This window comes from Chiloscyllium plagiosum, unplaced genomic scaffold, assembly GCF_037043375.1.
Source record: "Chiloscyllium plagiosum isolate Xiang-an unplaced genomic scaffold, Cpla_swu_hap1 HiC_scaffold_19, whole genome shotgun sequence".
NCBI classification, from domain to species: Eukaryota; Metazoa; Chordata; class Chondrichthyes; order Orectolobiformes; family Hemiscylliidae; genus Chiloscyllium; species Chiloscyllium plagiosum.
The window spans coordinates 54,180,334-54,200,364 of record NW_028270157.1 but is presented as its reverse complement, the minus strand read 5'-3'; the positions used below and the strand labels follow the sequence as shown (position 1 = coordinate 54,200,364).

General features: G+C 42.8%; 1 protein-coding gene across 2 annotated transcripts in view; it reads right to left on the bottom strand.

Moving 5' to 3' along the window:
• The window catches only part of sult4a1 (sulfotransferase family 4A, member 1), a 54,856-nt gene extending 42,153 nt beyond the window's left edge, over positions 1-12,703 (bottom strand). Inside the window, exon 1 of one of the 2 annotated variants that reach the window (XR_006314457.2) lies at positions 12,182-12,703. Coding sequence is in view for 1 of the 2 variants with exons in the window: in XM_043709202.2 (XP_043565137.1) it covers positions 12,182-12,350 (169 nt within the window). In the remaining variant the exon portion in view is untranslated. The remainder of the gene's footprint in view (positions 1-12,181) is intronic. The other variant, XM_043709202.2, reaches the window with a different exon arrangement.
• Positions 12,704-20,031: the final 7,328 nt, after the last annotated feature.

The following is a 20,031-nucleotide window of genomic DNA, read 5'->3' as shown; positions in this document are numbered from 1 at the left end:
CATTTTGTCATTTGTATAAATGATTTGGATGAGAATTCATGAGGAATGGTTAGTAAGTTTGCAGATGGCACCAAAATTGGTGGTAGAGTAGACAGTGAAGAAGGTACTATAAGATTACAAAGGGATTTTGATCAATTGGGCCAATGAGCTGAGAAGTAGCAGATGGAGTTTAATTCAAAGAAATGTAAGGTATTAGATTTTGGTAAAACAAGCAAGGGTAGGACTTATACAGTTAATGGTGGGACCTTGGGTACTGTCGTCGAACAGAAACATCTCAGGGATTGGGTATATAGTTCTTTGAAAATTGCATCACAGGTAGACAGGGTGGCTAAGACAGCATTTGGCACACTTGCCTTCATTGCTCAGAGCATTGAGTATCAGAGTTGAGATATCATGTTGAGGTTGTGTAGGACATTGGTGAGGCTGTTTTTGGAATACTGTGTGCAGTTCTGGTTGTCCTCCTATAGGAAAGATATTATTAAATTGGAGAGGATTCAGAAAAAATTTGCCAGGATATTGCCGGAACTAAAAGGTTTGGGTTATAGGGAGAGGGTGCATAGACTGTGTCTTTTTTCCCCTGGAACATAGGAAGTTGAGGGATGGCCTTAGGAGGTTTATAAAATCATAAGGGGCATTGGTAAGATGACTAGCAACACAGTCTTTTCCCTACGGTGGGAGAGATCAAAACTAGGGTGCACAGTTTAGTTTGTGAAATTTTGTCTGTATGAATGTGTTGGACTGAAGGGTCTGTTTCCATGTTGCATGACTCTATGACAAATGCTTCGGCCTTATATTTTGCCCTGATGTGCTGTGCTCATTAAGGATGGAGATATTTGTGGATCCTTCTACTCCTATTAGCCAGTCAACTATCCACCACCATTCACTATTATTGTATGTGCAGATTTATCAATTTGTGGCATTTATTTACTTAGTGCATGCTGTGGACAATGAAAACAACCAACCATTTTCAGGACCTAACTATTAAAACACTTGTTTCTGGAGAAGTCTTTTACAAACTTCATTCTAAGGTCTTTCGGTAGAAATACATATTCTTTCCAAGTGGATACAGAGGAACCTCAATTATCCGGCATTCAATTATCCGGCAAGATCACAAGGTCTTGATGCTCGGCTAAACTATGTTATCTGGCATTTGATTATCTGGAATTCGATTAACCGAACAAAATACTGCCCACCCATATCCTTCCGATAATAGAGGTTCCTCGGCGTCTCAATTGTTCTTACAACAGCATAACACCAAAGTCTCTAGTTGTAATAAGTGAAATCTGCTTGGGAAGATATAAATCTTGCAATTTTGCATTGTTTTTCTGTTTGAGTTTAACTCAATAATGTTAATTGTTGTTAAAGCCAAATATAACAGTTTGATCATGGATGGAATCTTGTTAAAGATTCAAGGCTCTCGCCTCTTTTCCAAACCACAAGCCAATCAGCCAATGTCGAGGTCACTCGTGGGACACTGCCTGGAATCAAGACCACAAGGTCAGACACTTCATGTACTGAGAACGGTCAGCCTACCAGAAGGATATGCTCAGCAGCACCATGGGAGAGGCAATGGATGCTGCTTGGAAGACACGAGCTAAGTCCCAGGAGTGGGGAGCAACAGAGGCAGGAGAGTGAGGGTGGTGTGGGGCAATGTGTGTGATGGTGGTGGAGTGTGTTGGGGGTGAGGGTGATGGTGGGGGTGGTGTGGGGCAGTGTGTGAGAGGGTGGTGGAGTGTGTGGGGGGTGAGGGTGACGGTGGGGGTGGTGTGGCGCAGTGTGTGGGGCGACAGAGGCCGCAGGTGAATAAGGTGGTGTAGATGGAATCCACAGGGTGCGGGTTGCAGGAAGGTCAGCAGAAAAGGCTTTTTACTGTCAGCACCAATGTCCCCATCCCTTACTTGATATCCAGTCCCTCGATGATGCAATGAATGATTTTGATCAAGGGACCTCACAACCTCCATACCTACCAGAGCTAACTGATCACATGGTTCTACCTGGCATTCATGCTATTGGCAACGCTTAAGGGCTGCCACTGGCAGCAGATGACAAGGATGATCGTAGGCCTTTCCACCCTCAACTTCAATCTAGCAGAGGGAAAAGGCGGTGGAACTCAGGTACACCACATCCCTCTCTAATTTAACTCACTTCTTTCCTCCAAGCCTACCAACACCACGCACAGAGGATTCTGCCCTGTACATTTGAAGATAAGTTCAATCCTATTTTCCTATTAGAATTTTCTCAGAAACTGTAATTTACTTAATTTGTACCCTCATATTTTGTGAAATATTCCAATTTTTCAAAGCCATTTGCAGGGCAGGCAGGAGGTTCAGGAGTGGAAGAGAGTGAAATCCTTCCATTTACTGTTTTTAACCAACTGGTTAATGCTTTCACACAACATTCACTTAAACTTTTTCACAATGACATTAACGTATTTATGTTGTCGCCCAATTATCTCTCACCCAGTTAATGAAAATTGTGCACAAAGAGATAGCAACCCTTTAAGAAAAAGCATATCAAAAAAGTATTATTTTTCAAGCTGCCCTCACATTTTCCAACAGAATGATAAAGGATTAAAGTGCAGCATTATTATAAATGGAAAGTTAATCTCCTTTGAAAAACATGGAATTAAAAAGTAGTCAATCAAGCCCACTCCTCATATAAACTAGCCATTATATACTCTCTTCAACCTATTTAATTTTCTACAGAAATATTCATAAATATTCTCTAAGCCTGGAGTCTAAATTATACAAAACACCATTGTTATTTGTTCATAAACAGGTCTTTATTGTTCTAATTTAGTTTTATGCCCCCAGCAGACAAAACGGCCTTCCCTATTGGAACACTAAATCATATTCCCAACTCTATATCTTCTTCAAAACTACACAAACAGTTCACTCATCCACACTGGAGGCTGTCATTATCTAAGTATCGGCATGTTGTAAGGGATAATATTGGGAGTGAGCAGTACAGTTAGCTCAGTTGGATGGATGTCTGGTTTGTGATGCGGAGTCACCAATAGCACAGGTTCAATTCCTGCACTAGTTGAGATTAACCACCTTCTTAACCTCTTCCCCCTGCCAGAGAGGTGGTGATTCTCAGGTTAAATCACTACCAGTCATCTCCCTCTAATGAGACAGTAGCCATATGTTCCTCTGGAATCATTGCACTTTTACTTAAGTATTGGTTATGAAATCCATGGAGAAAGTGAGGATTGCACATATTGGAGACTGATGGTCAAAAAGTGTGGCACTGAAAAAACACAGCAGTCAGGCAGCTGAAGAACAGGAGAGTAGTCGTTTTGGGCATAAGCCATTCATCAGGAACGTGGAAGGGAAAGAGCACAGAGATAAATAAGGGATGGGGGAAGATAGCCAGGAAAGTGATCAGTTTGTGAAATACTCATTGGTCACTACAGTTTCTAATGACCTAATACTATCCATTGTTCCCCATGAAGTCATTCACCTTGATGAAAAAACATCTACTGAAAGACATAAATAAGGAAAATAAAACCATGGGATGAACGTTGGGCGAATAATATGATAGCAGGTGTTTTGTATTCATGGGAAAGATGTGCTGTTGCCCAAAAATCACCACAGCAAGTTAAGGAATGAGTGAAGTGTGTATACAATGGGATTGCACCCAAGTATACAGTTTAGTTCATTGTTCTGTGTAGTACCACAATCTAACTTGTCTAAGTATTGTTGTAATTTCCCACTTAACAGTCTGAATGATTCCTTCTGGTGCAAATACCAATTGTGACCCATGGAAAATTGCTCAGTAGCATTTTCTCACATATTTAGTATCAGAATAATTCTAATTATCCCTGACTAAAGGCAAAATTTAGATGTTTTCAGGCTAAGGAATCCTCACAGGAGAGGAGGGGAGGGGACGGTGAAAGGTTGTAGCAAAAAGGAGAGTGTATAATTGGAAAAAAGGGAGAGGGGAACTTGCAGTTATATAAAATCTTTCATGACCTCAGAATTTTCATCATGACCACAAAGGTAACAAAGTAATATTAAATATGCTGCTGAAATGTAGGAAAAGTAACAATCAATCTGTGTTCTATAAAGATTTTACAAGCAATGCCATATTTGATAAGGTGATTTGTTTCTGTAATGCTGGTTGAGTGATAAATATTGTCTAGAACATTATTCTTTGAATCATGCCATGGGGATCATTTGCACACATCTGAGACAGCACACCGAAATACAACACCGGTGTGTCAATGCAGCATTCTCTTTGTACTGCAATGAAGGAAAAGTCTGGATTATATGTTCAATTCTTGGAGTGCGCTAACCAGCTTCTAACTCAGGGACATGTGTACTACCACTGAGACAAAGCTGACACTTAGAAACAGATCATGGAGGCATGATGTCAAATTTTGGGATTTTCAAAGGCAATGATTTTCCCAGGATCTCTACCAGAAAGACTGGAAAAGATTCATGACTATAAGGTGTACAGAATTAACAAGAGTGTGTATTAAATAATGCCATAATGTCAAAAAATATCCAAAATTGGTCATAGTGTGATGAGCAATGAAACAGATGCAAGTCAAAGAAAATATCAGAGGAGATAAATATTGGTTTGGAACATGGATTCTCTCTTTACATTTCTCACCAAGCCTACTAAGTGGCTCGAGTATTATCTGTCTTTATCCCAGGTTTCTGGCATCCACAGTTCTTGCTATTTTGAAAGAATTAAGTTTGGAGGTGACAGAAGTACAGATCAGTGTTACATTGGCAGGTGGACAAACCTGGATGAAGAAGCAGGTACTGTTATAGAGGTGGTCATTCTGATAGGGATTATGTAGGAGCAGAAGCTGAGTCTGGAGATAAGGTTCTAAACAATCTGAGAAAATTGGAGCATGGAATCCAAGACAGAAGTACATACTTTGTGGTGGGGCAGTGGGGCCAAGATAGTTGTTTGACTGTAGGAAAGAGAGATATATCCATTAGTAGATTTTGGATAAACCAAGATCCTGGGTTAATAATATGTTGCCAAAATGCATACAATCATTACTGCATATTACGGCATACATCATATAATGCACCTAATTTGAAAGGATAATGCACAGAAACATGAATGTTTTGCTGAAATCAATACAATTTTTTTTTGAAATCAAAGGAACAATCAATACCTTGACTCTTCTTTGAAATCTCTCTAGAACATGTGGATTTCAATCTAGGAACTGTACACTCAGTCAATATCTTATCCATTTCGTCCTATTACAAATAAAGTACAGCACAGACTTGACAACAAAATAGAAAATTGCATTCCATGTATCTGAAATGCTACTATCCAAGTTTGTAAAAGGGAATCGGTCCTCAAAATACATGTTTCTTAATTGCAAAGCTATCCTGCTAAACTATTCACCCGATTTCCCCAAAACTTATATCTTATGTGAAAAGAATATACTTAGGAGCAGGCACTACTGATTTCTGAAAGAAGATTGTTAATTACAAATTTGAATGTGTGACAGAAATGTGGATGCGCAAGATACAGTGGATGCAGCACTATGGACTTGCAAACATTATCCCATTGTAGAATTGGAGAATATTAAGAGGCATTGAATTGAAAACAGGCTAGAAAATTGAAACTAACTAAGAGAGAGGAGATAAGAAGAACTTCCATGTACATGTTATTCCCTACATTAAGCTGTAGCCTTAGTGAACTAATAAGCTTTTATTATGCATTCCCATTAAGGGCTGTTTTGAATTTCTAGCTTAATTGGGTTTCTGTTCCCTTTGAAAGTGTTAGTTAATTTTTGCTAGTTTCCTATTTTAGCTTGAGTACAATGTGATGAAATAATCCAGAACGTAAAGACGTATAAAATTATTAAAACAGGCACATTTTTATGCTAACTTGAAACTTGACTTTGAAAGCTTTTTCTCAAGGATTCAAGGTTTATAAGGATTTTATATTATAGAAAATTTATTCCTAGTTTTTAAAGTGCATGTTGTATTTATCAAGATGTTAATTAGATGCTAGCACTAGGAAATGGAACACATTGTTTCAGACTCCCATTGCTTAAATTGAACAGTTCTAAGTCAAGAATAATACAAGTCCCCACACAGTAATGTTTCTTTTGTCTTAAATTGTGAAGAGCCAACTGTGAAGAAATACCCAATATGTTTCCTTTCCTATTAGCATACCAATATCTCCCGTGGTTGCATTAAATAAAATGATCAATTGAGGATAGTACCCTGTTGTGAGCAAATACACAATTGACACTACCCAATCTGATTTACCTTACACAGAATACACAGAGAAGGCTTGTATCCTATAAATCAGTACTAGATCCAAAATTTTCAAAAATGACCATTGCACCATCCACTGCCTGTTGCATTTTAGATTTCCATTTTCCACCATTTACTTTGATACTGGCAGAGCAAAAATAATGGAAAATAAAAAAAAGGACCCAATCACCAGGATTTTTAATCTGTTGAATTCAGCTAATTTCACATTTGGATTCATTGTGTACTAGATCCATCAAAATATGCTGATTCCTGCAATAGATGATTCCTCATTTCAAGAAAGCATAGAATCACAAAATGTGGAAACAGGCCCTTCAGCCCAACAAATTCACACTGATCCTCCAAAGAATATTCCACTCAAACACATTTCCCTGCATTTACCCCTGACTAATGCACCTAACCTACACACCCCTGAATACTATGGACAATTTAGTATGACTAATTCACCTAACCTGCAAATCTTTAGATGGTGTGAGGAAACCAGAGCACCCGGAGAAAACCCACGCAGACACAGGGAGAACGTGCAAACTCCACACTGACAGTTGACCAAGGCTGGAATTGAACCTGGGCCCCTGGCACTGTGAGGCAGCAGTGCTAACCACTGAGCCACCTTGTCCATTAGAAGAGTAATGCTTTCAATAAAATCACCAAGAAAAGAATTTGATATGAACATCTTCATTGTTAACAGTGATTTCCTGCTTATGCTATTGAAAATGTCATTTTGAAAGGTTTTTTGTTGTGCACTGAGACAAACCCATATCATGTATGCTTTGTCTCTTATGGGCAATGTCATTAATGAAGAGGAAGTCCAGAAGTGTATGTGCTTTTAATATTCAAACCAATGAAGTAACCTCAGAGTATGAAGCAAACGGTACGGTTTCTCCAACCAATGGGCCCATTAAGCTTGAGAAATATTCTCAAGGATTCCTGAAGAAGGGCTTATGCCCAAAACGTCGATTCTCCTGCTCCTTGGATGCTGCCTGACCTGCTGCGCTTTTCCAGCAACACATTTTTAAGCTCTGATCTCCAGCATCTGCAGTCCTCACTTTCTCCTAGTTGAATAAACTGAAGTGCTTATTTTGTGTGCAGCAACTAGACTCATCTAAGTTATACATTTCCACTTTTATTTTAAACAGGGGATTGAGGCAATTTTCATGTGGCTAATGGGACAAAACATTTGATAGGGTCTCAAGGCAGAGATAATACATGGAAACTCGACAAAGTGAAATATAATAACCAATAAAAGTAGCATGGATCAACTTAGGAAACAGTAAATTGCAAAGGGAAGATGTCATATGACAGATATTGCTAGACAGTGTGATCCATCTTACTTTCTGGAATGTTAATTTTCAGTGTGACAATTTAAGAAGATACAACATTATATTATGCTGCTTATTTACACACGAGCAAGAATGTGATTTTATCCCAAATGCCAGGATGTACAATGATGTATATCTGAAATCTCAATGCCCTGAAACCTTAGACTAACAGGAAAATGGCCTTCATTAATTCACTTGTCAATGGATTACAAACTGATAAAAACATACCTTGAAAATTCAACCAAAACAACCTGAAAGGTTTGTAAGGCTGTTATTTTAAAGGCCACACTAACAGAGAAATTGTACAAGTGTTATGACTTAAATATCATTTTCAAACCATGACAATTTTTACCTTAACAAATCATTACCATACATAATATATTAGAAAGCTCAATCATTTTTATGTGGTTTGCTGTGGATGGGGGATGGTGAGGAGGAGTTTTAAGCCCCCTTTACAACACATATGCAGAGAGACAGGGAGAGGGATACTGGGCATGAAGAGATATGGATCATAAGAACAGCAATACACTCAAACATGTTCTGCCATTCATTAGCTCGGTACCTTAACGTAAATCTTTGTTCTCTAACCCTTAACAGCAAAATTCCATCAATCTTACTTTTGACATTCTCAATCAACCAAGCCTCATCAGTTCCAGATCTACACTATTTTTGCATGATCTTGACATCACTCCTGAGCAGAAAGTGAGGTCTGCAGATGCTGGAGATCAGAGATGGAAATGTGTTGCTGGAAAAGCGCAGCAGGTCAGGCAGCATCTAGGGAACAGGAGAATCGACGTTTCGGGCATTAGCCTGAAGAAGGGCTAATGCTCGAAATGTCGATTCTCCTGTTCCCTAGATGCTGCCTGACCTGCTGCGCTTTTCCAGCAACACATTTCCATCACTCCTGAGCAACCCAGTTTGAGTTTTTAAGGTTATTCTCCCCCACTTATTGTGGTCTCTACCAGCAGGGAAAATAATATGCTCTACTCCACTTGCCAAATCCTTAAACCATCTTAAACTCTTCAATTAGATCATCTCTTAATCTTCAATATTGAAGGAGTACAAGCCTAAATTACAAATACTGGCCTTGTATTTAATCCTTTAAAAATCTGTATCAGACTGGTTAATCTGTTCTGTATCCATTCCCTAGTGTGCCCTGTACTGAATGCAATCTTCCCATTCAATCCTCCAGAATATAACCAGGATTTTATACAGTTGTGTCTTAACTTTGTATTTCTTGCCCCCTCAAAATAAAGGTTAATGTTCATTCAACTTCATAATTAAATTTCATTCTCTATCAGTTTAGTTGTTGTTGATGATATCCGTACAGGAGCTTTGTATTTCTTGGCTTGTTCACAGTTCCTAGTATATTGTTTACAAAAGAAAGATTGATCATTCTTCAGGCCAAAATGGATGATCTCTCAGTTCCCAACACTGACTTCAATCTGCCAGTTTTACTCATTCACTTAATCTGTTAACGCCCCTTTGCAACTTTGTTTCAATCTACACCACTCATTGTGCTACCTAGCAGTGACACCAGCAAACTTGGATAGAGACTATTTTTTCATTAATCCATTGATTAATTCATTGATAAATATACTGAAAAACCTCAGGCCCAGTGCAGATTCCGGAAACATCGTTAATTATACCCTGTCAATTGAGAAACACACCTATTATTCGAACCACTTTTTAAAAATTATTCATTCACAGAATGAGGGCATTGCTGTCGAGGCCAGCATTTATTGCCCATTCCTGATTGTCAACTGCCCTCTGTCCAGTCAGTCAGTCAATCACATTGCTGTGGGTCTGGAATCACATGCAGGAAAGATCAGGTAAGGATAGTAGTTTCCTTCCCTAAAGGACATTAGTGAACCAGATGGGTTTTTACAACTATTGACAATGGATTTGTGGTCATCATTAGACTTTTTTTTTAAATTCAGATTTTTTTTAAATTGAATTACCAACTGCCGTGGTGGAATTTGAACCCTGCTTCCCAGAACATGATCTGGGTCTCTGGATTAACAGTCCAGTGATGATACCACTACGTCATTGCCAACCCTGTATGCTATGGTAATACAAAAAATTATGGATACCGAACATGTGAAATAATAACATTGTTCAGATGAAGAGTCACTGGACTTGAAACATTAACTGTTTTCTTCACATACAAGCTGCCCTATCTGCTCCATTTCTTCAGCAATTTCTGTACTGGGATTGAGGAGAAACATGATATTTGCGAGTAGCTAGGTATGTGGGGTAACAGATGTTTTGGGGTTATCCCATGTAGATTTTGGTGAAGTGATGCACAAGAATTGGTGTGAGTGGCAGGGTGATGATACTGCTACATTGTGTGGATTTAAGGAAGGGCCACTGTTTTTTGTATTGCAAGAGGGGAGTTGTTTTGGAAGAAATACATAGAGGGGTGCTGGAGGGAGGGGTCACTGTATGTGCGTGTAGGGGTGGAAGGAGGAATTGGATGGCTTTGGTGGGCTAGGGGTGTGGGGTTAGATATAGTGAGGGTGGAGGGGGATGGGGGAGTGAGAAGGCTGAGGGGGAATGAGAGGATGGAGGGGGCAATGCGAGGGCAGGGGACGTGGGGTAATGAGAGGGATGGGAAACGCAAAGGTGGAGGGGAATGAGAGAATGCAGGGGAATGTGGAGGGTGATGGGGAACACGAGGGTTGGGGGGCTGGGGGGAATGAGAGGGTTAGAGGGATAGGGGAATGTGAGGGGGGAATGGAGGGAAGGCAGAGGGGCTTTGGGGGAATGCAGGGTTGAGGGGATGGGGGTAACGCAAGGGTGGTGGCAAGTGGGGGAACACAAAGGTGGGGGGGAATGTGGAAGGGTAATGCAGGGTGGAGAAGGATGGGGAAACACAAGGGCAGGGGTGGGGATGGCGGAACATGAGAGTTGGGGTAAGTGTGGAGGAGGGGATGGGGAAATGAGAAAGTGGGGTGGATGGGGGAGAATGAGAGGGTGGAGGAGGGGGATGGGTGGATAGCGAGTGTGGGAGGGTGATGCGAAGCCATGAGGTTGTAGGGGGAAAATGGGGGAAACTAAGGGTGGGAAGGGGAATATGAGCGTATATGGGGTGAACGCCAGGGTGAGGGAGAATGGGGGGGGGGGGGGGGGTGGCCGAGTGATAGGGACAATTGGGATATGCAAGGTGGGGGGGGGGGGGGAAATTGAGCGAGGGTGGAGGCTGGGGAATGAGAGGGTGGAGGGGAACATGCGATTGAAGAGGGTTTGGGGGAACGAGAGATTGGAGGGAAGATGGGGAGAATGAGAGGGTGGAGGGCAGGATGGGGGGGGATGTGGTGAATGCAAAGGCAGATGTGGGGAACACGAGGGCGCAGGGGCAGTTGTGAGGATAGTGGGGGGAACACAAGGGTGGAGAGGGGAATTCGGGAAACGTGAGGGTGGAGGGACGGATGTGGGGAACGTGAGGGCAGAGGTGGTAACACGGGGAACGCAAAGGCAGGGTGCGGACGTGGGGGAATGCGAGGATGGTGGGGGGGGGACAAGAAAACACGAGGGTGGACGGGGACAATGGGGAGAATGTAAGGGTGGAGGGGGATGTGGGTGTGAGCGCCAGGGAGGAGTGTGTTTGGGGGAATCGCCACAGAGAAGGGGATGTGGGGGTGGAGGGGGTAGGTATGAAATAGGAGGGTGAAGTTGGTGAGGAGTGTAATGTGGGGGTGGAATTGGTGCAGGGGCAATACAGGGGCATGGAGTCAGATGAGAAAATGTGGGGTTGGAGTCGATGGAGGCTTAATTTGGGGGTTGAGTCAGTGGGGATAATGTGGGGGTGGAGTGGGTAATGTGGGGGTGGAGTCAATAAGGGGGGAATGTGGGGGTGGAGACGGCGAGAGGTTGGAAATAAGGGATGCGATGTGAGGTTACAGGTTTGTGAGGAAAGTTTGGGGGTAGAGGGGTGAAGAATGTTGTGGTGGGGTCAGATATGTGTGTGTGGGGGGGGTAGCCGGGATGATGTGTGTGTTTGGGGAGGGGGGTGATCTATCCCCGGAGTCGGGGGCGAAGGGGTAGCCAGGGTGATATGTGTGTGTGCACATGTGTGTTTGGGGAGGGGGGTGATCTATCCCCAGGTGATGTGGGGAGGGGGTGATCTATCCCCAGGTGATGTGTGTGTGTGTGTGTGTGTGTTTGGGGAGGGGGGTGATCTATCCCCAGGTGATGTGTGTGTGTGTGTGTGTGTGTGTTTGGGGAGGGGGGTGATCTATCCCCAGGTGATGTGGGGAGGGGGTGATCTATCACCGGGTGATGTGTGTGTGTGTGTGTGTTTGGGGAGGGGGTGATCTATCCCCGGGTCATGTGGGGAGGGGGTGATCTATCCCCAGGTGATGTGTGTGTGTGTGTTTGGGGAGGGGGTGATCTATCCCCGGGGTGGGTCGGTGATGTGCTGCTGTCGCCTGGCGGCTGTGTCTCTGCAGCGTGCTTAATGCGGCTCAGGGTTGGTACCCAGTGCAGGATGTGACTGGATCCCGGGCTGGGGGCTGGGGGCTGGGGGCTGGGGGCTGCCTCTCCCCTCCCCTCCCTCCCGGGGTTTGCAGGAATCGGAGCGGGCTGAGGTAGAGAGAGGGATCCTACCAGATTTGGGGTAGGTGACGATCCAGATGTCGCTCTGCCTGACCGGGAAGTTGGCGATCTCCTCCATCTTCCCCCTGCAGAAGGGAGGCAGCCGCACTCCATTGTACTCGAAGTATTTGCTGTCGAACTCTCCCGGGGTGCCGGGGGTCTCTGCCTCACTCTCTGCCATCCTCCCCGGGGGCAGGTGGAAGGGACACGGCCTCAGCACACAGCCGCTCTCCTTCGCTCCCGGCTGCGGCTTGTTCTCCAGCCTCCTCCCCGTGTGAGCAGCTTTTAAAGGCGCAGGCACCAGCTCTCAGTGCGCCGACAATTAAACCCCCACACACTGCTCACTCGCACTCCGGCTCAGCAACAACGCTCCGATTCCAACCACCGCTCACCAACACCTCCCTCAACAGTGCTCAGCAAAACAAAACAAAAAAGCCCTGAACTTAAAATGCAGCAACTACACCGACCTTTCTAATACCAAGGTAAAAACAATGACTGCAGATGCTGGAAACCAGATTCTGGATTAGTGGTGCTGGGATGCTGGCTGAACTTTCTCATACCAAGCCAGTCATCCACATTCGGAGGTCAGGGTCACCGGACCCGAAATGTTAACTCTATTTCTCTCCACAGATGCCGCCTGTTTTTCTTCCAGACTGCTCCTTCTTAGGTTTAGATTTTGTAAACAAAAAACATTGTTGCAGACAAGATGTAGCATAGTACTGGGATCCGTGTGTTCACTGGTTCACATTGACTGGGAACTTGTGAAATCATGCAACACGATGCAAGTCCATTCAGCCCATTCTGTCTATACTGGCTCATTGAGAGGGCTATTCAGTTGGTTCCAATCCCCTGGTTTTTCTCATGCCCAGTAGTTGTTTTTAAATCAAGTCTTTATTAAGTTCCCTTTCGAAAGTCGCTATTGAATCTGATTTCAGACAACGCATTCTCCACTAAATCAACCCACTCATGGCCCCTCTGCTTCTTCTGTGAACTACCCTAAATCTGTTCTTTTGGGTTTTTTTGTGATATTTCCCTATTAATTCCAGCAAGATCAGTCATCATTTTCATCAACTCTATCAAATCTTCATTTAAGCTCCCTGCTTTAAAAAGAACACCAGCTTCTTCATTCTCTTCACAGATCCTGAATTCTATCGTGTCTGTTATCCTTCTGGAGGGACTGACATCCTTCCACACATGAGATGCCCAGAATCGAATGCAACGCTCCAGCTAAGGCCCAATCAGTGATTTATAAAGGTTTAAAATAACACTATGATTTATACTTAGCAAACCTTCTCAACTTGATTTGATCTGATTTATTATTGTCATGTGTACGAAATACAGTGAAAAGTATTGTTTTGCATGCTAAGACAAGTCATACCTTACATAAGGTAATAGAACAGAATGCAGAATGCAGTGTTATAGCTACAGAGAAGATGCAGAGAATGATGAACTCTAATACATGAAAGGTCCATTCATAAGTCTGATGACAGCAGGAAAGAAGCTGTTCTTAAATTTGTTGGTACATGTTTCAAACTTTTGTATCTTCTGCCCGATGGAAGATGGTGGAAGACAGTATAACCAGGGTGAGAGGGGTCTTTGATTATGTCTATCACCTTCAAAGATTTATTTGAATACACAGACCTCTCTGGTTCTGTAACCTCTATCTAATTCTCTATTTAGTGTGTATTAAATTTAATCTAACAATTTTCTGCGCATTTCACTACTGCATCAATGTTCCCCTCAAGTCTACTACAATTTTTCTGATGTTTATTTCAGGCCTAAATTACATATCATCTACATTGTAATTATGACTTGTATGCTAATCTGGGTCTTTTTTTTATTTATTCATAAGGTGTGGGCATTGCTGGCTGAGCTCATATTTATTGTCTAGTTGCCCTTCAGAAGGTGGTGGTGAGCAGCTTTCTTGAAACACTGCAGTATATTTGATGCAGGTAGACCTACAATATTAGATATATTAAATATCAAAAAAGGGAGTTGTCCTACTGCTGAGCTGTCAGAACCCCAAATGTATAATTCCCTCAAACGTGAATAACTGCTCATTAATGAATTGTATGAGGGAAGTGAATGTACTATCATCAAGTTTATCAATTGCACAAAAATAGTTAGGAAGGCAAGTAACGAGGGTGACAAAATGAGGCTACAAAGGCATGCAGCCAGATTAAGTGTATGGAGAAAACTTGACAAATAGAATATGATGTAGGAAAATGTGAGGTTATGCCTTTTGTCAAGAAGAGCAGCAAAGCTGAATTTTCTTTAAATGGAGAAAGACTGCAGTAAATTGCCATGCAGAGGGTTCCTCATGCATGGTTCGCAAAAATGGTAAACATTCATCTTTAGCAGGTAACGGGAAAGGCAAACAGAAAGTTGGCCTTTATTTCAAAAGGAATTGTCAAAGATTGTGTCATTTTATTTTTTGTCCTTATGGACTGAAATGAGAAATAACTGTTTCAAAATTGTCTTTAAAGGATTGTTGTATGTTTTGAAAAGCAATTAACCTAATGCTCATGGCAAGCATCATTTACACAACTGCTTGAACAAGATTAGGTTGCAGACAAACGGGAGTTGAAGGGGTTCTATATTCAAATGAAGCTTTGCTTTACAACAGGAATTTGATTGTTCTATGGATTAGTGACCAGTTATTGATTACAAAGGCCTTTTTGTCTGCCAGAAAGAAGTATTCAGATCTCCACCAGCTCAGGAGCTTGACTGCAAGAGGCACAGGGTGGCTGCTTCATGTCTAAAAGATCTCTAATTAATCTATTAAAAGTCCCAGTTTAAAGCAGCTGCTAAAGAGGCTTAAAGTGGGTTGTATTGCAGACCATAAGACATAGAAGTGGAAACAAGGCCATTGAATCCACTCCGCCATTTAATTATAGCTGATGGGCGTTTCACCTCCATTTATCCAGACTCTCCCCATTGCACTTAATTCATTGCAAGATCAAGCATTTATCAACCTCTGCCTTGAAAACTCTCTGGCTGAAAAAATGTCTCCTTACTTCCGTTCTAGATTGACCCCCTCTAATTCTAAGGCTGTGCCCACGGGTCCTAGCCTCCCCACCTAACAGAAACAACTTTCCAGCATCCACCCTTTCTAAGCCATGCATTATCTTGTAAGTTTCTATTAGATCTCCCCTCAACCTTCTAAACTCTAATGAATACAATCCCAGGATCCTCAGCTGTTCATTGTATGTTAGGCCTACCATTCCATGTGAGTCTCCGCTGGACACGCTCCAGTGCCAGTACATCCGTCCTGAGGTGTGGGGTCCAAAATTGGACACAGTATTCTAAATGGTGCCTAACTAGCGTTTTATAAAGTCTCAGAAGCACTTCACTGCTTTTATATTCCAACCCTCTTGAGATAAATGAAATATTACATTTGCTTTCTTAATCACGGACTCAACCTGCAAGTCAACCTTTAGAGAATCCTGGACTAGCACTCCCAGATCCCTTTGTACTTGGGCTTAATGAATTTTCTCACTGCTTCTTTTTTCCAAAGTGCAAGACCTCGCATTTGCTCACGTTGAATTTCATCAGCCATTTCCTGGACCACTCTTCGAAACTGCCTAAATCTTTCTGCAGCCTCCCCACCTCCTCAGTACTACCTGCCTGTCCACCTAATTTTGTATCATTGGCAAATTTCACCAGAATGCCCCAAGTCCCTTCATCCAGATCATTAATATATAAAGTGAACAGCTGTGGCCCCAACACTGAACCCTGCGGGACACCACTTGTCACTAGCTGCCATTCCAAAAAAGAACCTTTTATCCCAACTCTCTGCCTTCTGTCAGACAGCCAATCCTCAATTTATGCCAGTAGCTCACCTTGAACACCATGGGCCCTCACCTTACTCAGCAACCTCCCATGAGGCACCTTATCAAAGGCCTTTTGGAAGTCTAGTTAGATAATATCCATTAGGTTTCCTTGGTCTAACCTACTTGTTACCTCTTCAAAGAATTCTAACAGATTTGTCAGGCATGACCTCCCTTTACTAAATCCATGCTAACTTGTTCCAATCTGACCCTGCACTTCCAAGAAATTAGAAATCTCATCCTTAACGATGAACCCCCGCAACCACGTCCCTGTGATGCCTACCACATCATAATCATTCACAATGATTTGTGCCGTTAAGTCATCTGCTTTGTTACCAATATTACGAGTATTCAGGTAAAATGCCTTAATGCTAATTTTCTTATCCTCATGATTTCCAACATCTCTACTAATATGTCCTAAATTATCCTTCCTTTTTGCTTCATTTCTAGTCTGCCTTGAACTTAAACCCTGCACACATGCTAACCTGCTGCTTATCTTTCTACTTGACTCTATACTCCCTGTTACTTTCCCTTTCCCTTCCTCTCGATCACAAGTTTAAAGTGCTAGTGACCACCCTATTTATCCTTTTCACTAGAACACTGGTTCCAGATCGGTTCAGGTGAAGACTATCCCATCGGTACAGATTCCCTGGTTCCAAAACTGATGCCAATGTCCCATGAAAAGAAATCCCTCTTTCCCACACCAATCTCTTCACCGCATGTTTACTCCCCTAATTTTCTTATCCCTGTGCTAATTAGCATGTGGCTCGGGCAGTAATCCAGAGATTATGACCCTCAAGGACCTGTTCTTCAATTTCCTTGTTAGTGCTTGATAATCCCCAAACAGGTCCTATTTCCTAACCTTGCCTACGTTGTTACTGCCAGAATTGTTAGAGAACAGAGGAAGAGCCAACTCCTGAGCTGATGGAGATCTGATCACTTCTATATATCATGTTCCCAGCCCCAAGCTGTTAAGTTAGTGGAAACCACATTACATGATTGTTGGCAGGCAAAAGACCTCTTGCAAACCAGTAGAAGCATTCAGAAAGGTAATATTGAGAAGAAAAGGAGAATCCTTCCACACTTTTTTTTATAATGTTTAACTTTTCTGCCAACTCTAGGAACAGCAAAGTTTCATTTCCAGCACACAAAAATTAGTCATGACAGAATGGAATAAAAAACAGGGAGGTCTAAGACCGCATCAAGAATTTTTGAGCCCCTTATCTAAGGAAAGATATACTAGCGTTGGAGGCCATCCAGAGATGATTCACTGGGTTGATCCTGAGTATGGAGGGAAATTCTTACGTGTTGAAGTTGAGTAGGTTGGGCGTGTTTAGAAGAATGACAGATGATCTTATTGAAACATGTAAGCACTTTAGAGAGCTTGACAGGATAGATACGGAGAGGTGATTTCCCATTGTGGGTGAGTCTAGGATGAGAGGGCATAACCTCAGAGTAAAAGGTTGCTCATGTAAGACAAAGAGATGAGGATTTTTTCTCCCAGAGAGTCTGGAATTCTTTATTGCAGAGTGCTATCAAGGTTCAGTTATTAAGAATATTGAAAACTGAGATAGACAGAGTTTTTAAAATTAAATCTGGCGCCGGATATGGTCGACTCCTTGCCAGCTCCTGCATGCAGATCTAAGTTTTCTATTTCCTACAATTGTTCTACACACTTTAAACTTAATAGCATACTTTTAAAAATTACTAATAACTATGTTTTATCTAAACTTGCAGGTTTGAAGCTCCTCCAATAAGGTTTGCCTGTCACTGTGTTTTTGTTTTTGCTGCTGTTACCTATTATTTACTTAACTCTGTGATCTGCCTATGTTGCTTGCAAGACAAAGCTTTTCACTAGGTAAAAACAATGACTGCAGATGCTGGAAACCAGATTCTGGATTAGTGGTGCTGGAAGAGCACAGCAGTTCAGGCAGCATCCAAGGAGCTTCAAAATCGACGTTTCGGACAAAAGCCCTTCATCAAGAATAAAGGCAGTGAGCCTGAAGTGCTTCAGGCTCACTACCTTTATTCCTGATGAAGGGCTTTTGCCCGAAATGTCGATTTCAAAGCTTTTCACTGTGCCTCGGTACACATGACAATAAATTCAATTCAATTCAGTTGTGAACATAGCCCAGACCATCAGACAAACCTGCCTCTCATTCATTCACTTGATCTATAGTTCTCACAGCCTCAGGAAAGCAACCAACATAATCAAAGACCTCTCCACATCAGTTATACTCTCTTCCATCGAGCAGAAGATATAAAAGTTTGTACACATGTACTAACAGATTCAAGAACAGCTTCTCCCCACTGTTATCAGACTTTTGAATGGACCTCTTAAAGGTTAATGTTGATCCCTCTCTCTGCACCTTCTCAGCAGCTGTAACACTGTATCTTGCATTCTGTTCTGTTATTCTGATGCACTTGTTTTGTACAATCTGCCTGTAAAGCACTAAAGACAACGCATTTCACCATATCTCAGCACATATGACAGTAATAAATGAAATCAAATCAATCCCAAATTGCTCTCGACAGGACTGAAATGTTACACTCTGAAACCAAGTTTTCTAACTGCAGTGTTGATCAAAATCCTCCAGTTATCTACCATCTTCTCAATTGGACATTGTCATATAAGCATGTATTCCCAATTCCTTCGTCTCCGCCGCATCTGCTCCCAGGAGGACCAGTTCCAAAACCGTACAACCCAGATGGCCTCCTTCTTCAAAGACCGTAATTTACCCCCAGACATGGTCGATGATGCCCTCCACCGCATCTCCTCCACTTCCCGCTCCTCCGCCCTTGAGCCCCGCCCCTCCAACTGGCACCAGGACAGAACCCCACTGGTCCTCACCTACCACCCCACCAACCTCCATATCCAGCGTATCATCCGTCGTTATTTCCGCCATCTCCAAACGGACCCCACCACCAGGGATATATTTCCCTCCCCTCCCCTATCAGCGTTCCGAAAAGACCACTCCCTCCGTGACTCCCTCATCAGGTCCACACCCACCACCAACCCACATCTAATCCCGGCACCTTCCCCTGCAACCGCAAGAAATGTAAAACCTGTGCCCACACCTCCCCCCTTACTTCCCTCCAAGGCCCCAAGGGATCCTTCCATATACACCACAAATTCACCTGCACCTCCACACACATCATTTACTGCATCCGCTGCACCCGATGTGGCCTCCTCTATATTGGGGAGACAGGCCGCCTACTTGCGGAATGTTTCAGAGAACACCTCTGGGACACCCGGACAAACCAACCCAACCACCCCATGGCTCAACACTTCAACTCTCCCTCCCACTCCACCAAGGACATGCAGGTCCTTGGACTCCTCCATCGCCAGATCATAGCAACATGACGGTTGGAGGAAGAGCGCCTCATCTTCCGCCTAGGAACCCTCCAACCACAAGAGATGAACTCAGATTTCTCCAGTTTCCTCATTTCCCCTCCCCCCACCTTGTCTCAGTCAAATCCCTCGAACTCAGCACCGATTTCCTAACCTGCAATCTTCTTCCTGACCTCTCCGCCCCCACCCCACTCCGGCCTATCACCCTCACCTTGACCTCCTTCCACCTATCGCATTTCCAACACCCCTCCCCCAAGTCCCTACTCCCAACCTTTTATCTTAGCCTGCTGGACACACTTTCCTCATTCCTGAAGAAGGGTTTATGCCCAAAACGTCGATTCTCCTGTTCCTTGGATGCTGTCTGACCTGCTGCGCTTTTCCAGCAACACATTTTCAGATATAAGCATGCAATGCCAACCACTTCCAAAATGTGGATGCTGCTACCATTATTTTCATGAGAAAAGGGCCTTGTCTTAAATGCGATGTATATTGCAAGGTAGCAATCAGATTCAATTTACAGATAGACAATGTTACCCAGACTATTGCTGAACCTATGTTCTGTCCTCTTTGACATCTTAAGACGTTCTGCCTTTCCACACCCAAATGTTTATGACATCATCAGATTGGTGGAGCTTAATTCAGTCTTCAGCATTAACTCTTTTATTATCAAGGCTTTATAC